This window comes from Benincasa hispida, chromosome 9 (assembly GCF_027475165.1).
Source record: "Benincasa hispida cultivar pf3 chromosome 9, pf3_genome.v1.1, whole genome shotgun sequence".
Lineage (NCBI taxonomy): Eukaryota > Viridiplantae > Streptophyta > Magnoliopsida > Cucurbitales > Cucurbitaceae > Benincasa > Benincasa hispida.
This window is the reverse complement of record NC_143486.1, coordinates 88,308,774-88,314,646: the sequence shown is the minus strand read 5'-3', so window position 1 is coordinate 88,314,646 and position 5,873 is coordinate 88,308,774. Positions and strand designations below refer to the sequence as shown.

Here is a 5,873-nt window from a genome sequence, read left to right as displayed (position 1 = left end):
CTTAGATTTCTTGTGTTTATCCTATATTAGTAACTTTTTACTACTCTTAATTTAATCGTTTTTCAAATTGAATTTCAATTGCACGACGACCATTTGCTTTTACGGGGCATTCAATTCTTTCATATTGTTGTTTCCTTCCTAATTATAATTGATTTCCATTTATTTGGTATTCTCTTTATTTCTAGCCCACAAATGAGGGGGAGTGTTAAATGATATAAGATTAAATTCATCTACTAGCTTCAGCTTTTAGATAAACATAGAGTTAATTTACAATGTTCTTCTATGACTCACGTATAGCTTCCTCTTCAATTTCAAGTTAGGCTTCCCCTAAATTTGAGCTCCCTTCACTTCCATAATAATGTTTTTTCAAGTTTTGTATGAGATTCTCTCAATACAACGTGCTTTGGCTCCCAAAGTGAGATCCCTTCACATTCACCACATTTAGACATATTTAGACTCCCCCTAAATACTATAGCAAAAGAAAAACCTCTATCGAGATCTACAATGGCTATTGAAAACGAAACCTCAATGAGGAATACAAAGGTTCTTAATAATAGTACATGAAGGTTGAGGCTTAGACAAACCCGAGCTAAAAACTTTTAATGCGTAAACGTTTCTAATAAGGTGGTTAATTTTAAAATATAATAAGAGTACAATATAAATATGGCTTGTTTTGAGAATATCTTTTAGGAGTGAATAAATATTCTCTATAGGAAAATTTAATAAGAGTACAATATAAATATGGTGTTGATAGATATGGAAAGGTCTTCTATCGAATCTGTTGTCAGACATGTAACAATGTCCCTGACAATGTCCTCGACATCTTGCAAGATATGTTACTCAAGTTTTGCCTATAACAAAATCAGTCAACTACAATATTGTAACACTTTTAAAAAGAGAAATTGTAGTAGATGGCTGCTAAAATTTTGATGGTATTTTGAAAGCTATCGCTGTTTCTTGAAGTTACTAAAAATATGTCTACTAGATTTTTAGGGGAACCCAAGACGGAGTTGGTCATAGACTGATATTGTGAAGTTAAATGATTTGGGCAGTTCAAATTTCGAATTCCTGATGTAGGGTTCTTAATCGTCAAGGTGTGGTTCAGACCTGAGAAAAGAAACAAGGTTATTAATATTAGGGAAAATTTCAATTTACACCCCTAAACATTGGGGTTGTATCAATTTAAACCCCAAACTAATAAATGTATCAATTTAAACCCTGAACTTTTAGAGATTTATCAATGTAAACCTCGAATTAATAATTGTGACAATTTAAACCATTAAATTTCATAAGTAAATCAATTTAAATCCTAAATTTTCATAAGTGTATTCAAATAAAACGTAATGGATGATTTAAATTAACGCACTTATGAAAGTTTAGAGTTTAAATTGATATGTCGATGAATGTTCATGATTTAAATTAATACAATTAATAATTTGAGATTTAAATTGATACAGTTATGAAAATTAAGGGTTTACATCGATATAATTTCCAAAGTTCAAAGGTATAAATTAATATTTTCCTTAATATTATTGAGTAGTAATTGAACAATCTTGGAAGTACAAAGTCTTTTTATAATTTCCATGTTAATGTATAAAAGATAAAAGAAAGAGCAACAATATATATATATATATATATATATCAATGGCAGTCACGACCACGACCAGGACCACCAAAGTAGAAGACAGGTTCAATTGTATAGGTTGGTTGATAATTATAAGCAGAATAACAATTAGATTCATCAGCCCATATTCCCACTTTTTGTGGATACTTCAATTGCAACGAATTATCGACGATCCTTGGATGTTTCACATAGCAAGCATATTTGTTAAGCCCACCAGCATAGTCTCCACTCCCCATGTTTGTCCTCGTGTGCGGCACTTTCTTTACGTTTGTGCTAAAAACTTCGCCGCCCCATTCGACCAACGTCGCGCTATGGTCCATGTAACCAAATAGTTTCTCTGCCCAATACCCAACTGGTTTCCCTTGCACCTTCAACCACCAACTCTTTGATCTAGGATCCTACAATATAGTAACACATTCACATGGGTAATCTCTATCGCATTTTACAAATTAGTAAATTCCATTGAGTTTTCACAAAGTATCAAAAGTGTAGTTGTTCTACGTTGAAAACAAGTACTATAAAAGAAACTTATGGTTAGGAATGACTTTGGATTTTGGTCAATAGCAAAAGAAAAAAAAATAGTTTTGAGAGAAAAGAGGTAAAAATTATCCTACAAAGGAAGATTTAGGCTTGGCAAATGGGTACATATATATAAATGCTTGTAAGGGAATTTCCAAAATGTGGTGTGGTGTAAGTATAACCCTTTCACTACATGTATACTATTGTCATCCGGTCGGATGTGTGAGTTTGAGTAATCATGCTTGTGTGGAAAAAAAATTACTTTTTACTATTTATCCTTTTTAAATTTCTATAAAAAAAATTACTGTGTAAACATTTTTATTTACCAAAATAAATGTGTTAATTTGTTAATTCTTGGAATTAATTCCAAATCTAAAAATGTTTTTTTGTTTCTTTTTTTAAAAAAAGTTTTTTGAGCCGCTTCTATATGCACGGAAAAAATCCTAGCCTCTCATCTTCACAAATCTTCTTTGTTTTTCGCTGCCCTTGACGTTTCTAAGCTAATTTTTCGATTGATTCCAATTCGTCTTCCAACGAATGTACGTCAAAGTCAAGGTATTGTGTGAACTCTGGGGAGCAACTAGCTTCTTGTGATATAGCACCGAGGTTACGTCATTCTTGCTTTCGAGGTTGTGGATTTATCCACAACACAACAGTCTTTATCTAGAATAACACTTATATCTTTGGTTTCAAATCGTCCCAATTATAAACACTTTATGTTGTTTTAACTCTAGTTAAAATTGGGACCTAGGAGAGATTTTTGTGTGATTGTAATAATTTTTTACATATTAAATTTTTTTGGTTGTGTTTTTTCTCTAGCTTGGACTTTTTTAAAGTTAATTCTTGTGTTGTCAATTTTATTGTTTTTTTGTTTTTTTGTTTATTCATACACTAATAGTGAGAGGTTTTTTTCCCCAACAAATTTTTGTATAAAAATTTCTAGTACTATAATACTAGTATACTACTTAATTTATCGTTTTCACTATTATAAAAATGGCACCGATGTATTATGTTATTTTATAAGCTTTTACTACTTAAAATATTGTAATGTGGAAACCGACAATACATAGATGTGTAGTATGAAATTTTGGTGAGATACCCTCCATTAAGGGTTTAGTTCGTTAGGCAATGATACGTACCAATGTATAAAAGACCATTTGGAATTATTACTATGGTAGGGGAAAAAAAAAGAAAAGACATGGACAAAAATTTGACGCTTTTTTCACCAATGTTGACTAATGTTTACAAGAGTAATATAATTTAACGTATTATAATGTTTAAGTAACATTTTATTTCACAAAAACCCATCCTAAGAAACCTATCCATATTAGATTTATTATAGGATGGGGTGTTGTGAAGTTCTTTTACAAAATTATTTAATGTTAGGTGCAACAACTATTATGTGTATTTTTAACTATTTTGATCAAATGTGTTTAAATAAAAATAAGTTTTTTTCTTTTACAAAATTATTTAATGTTAGGTGCAACAACTATTATGTGTATTTTTAACTATTTTGATCAAATGTGTTTAAATAAAAATAAGTTTTTTTAAAAAAAACTTTTTTATTAAGTCAATCCAAATAGACCTTAGTTGTATTTCAATCCCGGAAAAAAAAAGTAGTTTTTCTAGAACATGCATAATGAATCATATAAAAAGTTTTGCCTTTCTCTCGAACATCATTGAAGGACATACATTAAAATTTGGCAACAATGTCATGTTTTAGGTTGTTGTATAATTGAAAGAGATGGTGAAAATTTGTATATGAAGTTAAATACCTGAAAGATACCAACAGAGATAATGAATTGTTGTCCACCTGTATATGACACAGGTTCCAGGACTGAACCAAGTACCACACTAGGGTTCGTTTGGACAAACCCGCTGCATGTTAGATCAAAGCACCCAGTCAATTTGTATGAGTCAACCTAACCCAATTTATCAAGTCACAAAATAGATGGTTACACTCAATTAGAAACTGCATCTTCATTCAACAATTTAATGAACTTTACAAGTTAAAACTATTGACATAAGTTCTTTTTTCCTCCAATTTTGAAGAAAGAAAGCTTAAATCTTGTAAATTATTTGCTACAAATATCATAAACGAAAAGGCAAAAAACACAATCTTACCGTCCAATATACACTGAGTCGAGTTTTTCTATCTCCATATAATCTAGGGTTTACCTGTAAAGAAATAAACATAAAAACCAAATATTAAAGCATGTTAATCCTTACATCCAAAAAATAAATTATCTTTTTTAAAATATAAATATACTTTCTCCTCTTCTACACACTAAAATATAAATATTTAAATATTTTCTTTTAAATAGATAAAAAGTAACAGGAGCACAAAAAAGATAGATAACCAGGTGGGTTGCAAGTGCAGAAATTGCAAGTTAAAACAAAAAGCAACAAACCATCCAGCCTGCTTCTACGCTTTCAAATCTTTCAGAAGGGCCATTTTTCAACCAAATTTTGGTAGCTGTAAAATCATTAGGCAAATCAACTTTAGGGTTCCAAATATTGATATCTCCCGAAGCGCCAATGTAATTGAATCCTGTTGTAAATAGGATTGCCGTCTGATTCATAATTAATACCACATTAAAACATATATATAAGTACCAAATTAATCAACTCAACTCCAAAGAGAAAAAAGGAAAAAATTGAAATTTAGACTACTTACAGAACGACTGATTTCTGGTCCCAGCTTGGAATTTCCATAAGGAAATTTCTTGCCGAAATTATGGAGAGAATTGGTTCTAAGTAAATCTTGTTCACGAATTCTGCGAATGGGAATGGTTCCTTTGGGACAACTTCCACTTTTTTGCCATACTTGAAAATGAAATGGTTCTGATCCAAACGATTCGTTTTGTGTTGTTGACATCTTCCAATCCATACCCAACTCCGGTTTCATCTGCATGCAATTAATTAAAAACAAATTTCTCTTTTTTACAAGACTATTTAGTTGTTCTTTTGTTTAAAACATTGAAAACTAAATGAAGTTATCGAGCAAGTTTATGCGCAGAGTAATGAAGGAAAATATAACAAACCTGAATGGTGTGATTTTTTAGAGAAGGATGATCAAAAGCAGGCTGCTTGTAAATGTCAACACAGTCAATAATATCTCCATCTCTACTCTGCAAAATTAAACCATCAATAAATAGAAAGAAAGAAAGAAAGAAAGAAAGAAAGAGAGAGAACATTTATTTCTACCAATATATATTATTATTTCAAATTAACAGTATAGAACCAAGGAAACCAAGATGTTATGTTTACATAAATGGTCTTGATGGCAGGTTTATTGAGAAGCTTTAACTTCTTCTGAATCTGCAAAGATAAATTCTGTGTTCTTTGTGAATAACTATTCATCTCCATGGTGGTTGCATTTACATCAACAATGGAAACACCAGTAACCAAAGCCACCATTGTCAACAATATCACTACTTCATCATATCTCTTCTCCATTTTTTTTTCCACCCAAAACACAAAACCCAAATGAAAAGTTTCAAACTTGTTTCTTTTGAAAAACAGAACAATGAGTTCAAATATATGTACATGATTTTTTTTTGCCAAGTCATCAAATGTGTCGTTACATTTAATATATAATAGATTTTAAACATGAGTTTCTTTTATAGGGTGTATTAAATTCTGACCTTTCTTTTTATCTTTTAAGAAAGAAAACGTAGTGAGATAGGAGAGGTTCAAAGTATATAATTTAATTTATGTCCTCATCCTC

At 30.6% G+C, this 5,873-nt stretch overlaps 1 protein-coding gene across 1 annotated transcript; it reads right to left on the bottom strand.

Moving 5' to 3' along the window:
- Positions 1-1,641: 1,641 nt before the first annotated feature.
- Positions 1,642-5,604, bottom strand: LOC120084931 (protein neprosin-like). Its single transcript, XM_039040742.2, has 7 exons — positions 5,414-5,604; positions 5,188-5,274; positions 4,821-5,051; positions 4,555-4,716; positions 4,268-4,321; positions 3,919-4,065; positions 1,642-2,022 (listed from the first exon to the last, which is right to left on the bottom strand). The coding sequence occupies exons 1-7, from the start codon at positions 5,600-5,602 to the stop codon at positions 1,642-1,644; spliced, it is 1,251 nt and encodes a 416-aa protein (XP_038896670.1). The 5' UTR covers positions 5,603-5,604.
- Between the last annotated feature and the right edge of the window lie 269 nt (positions 5,605-5,873).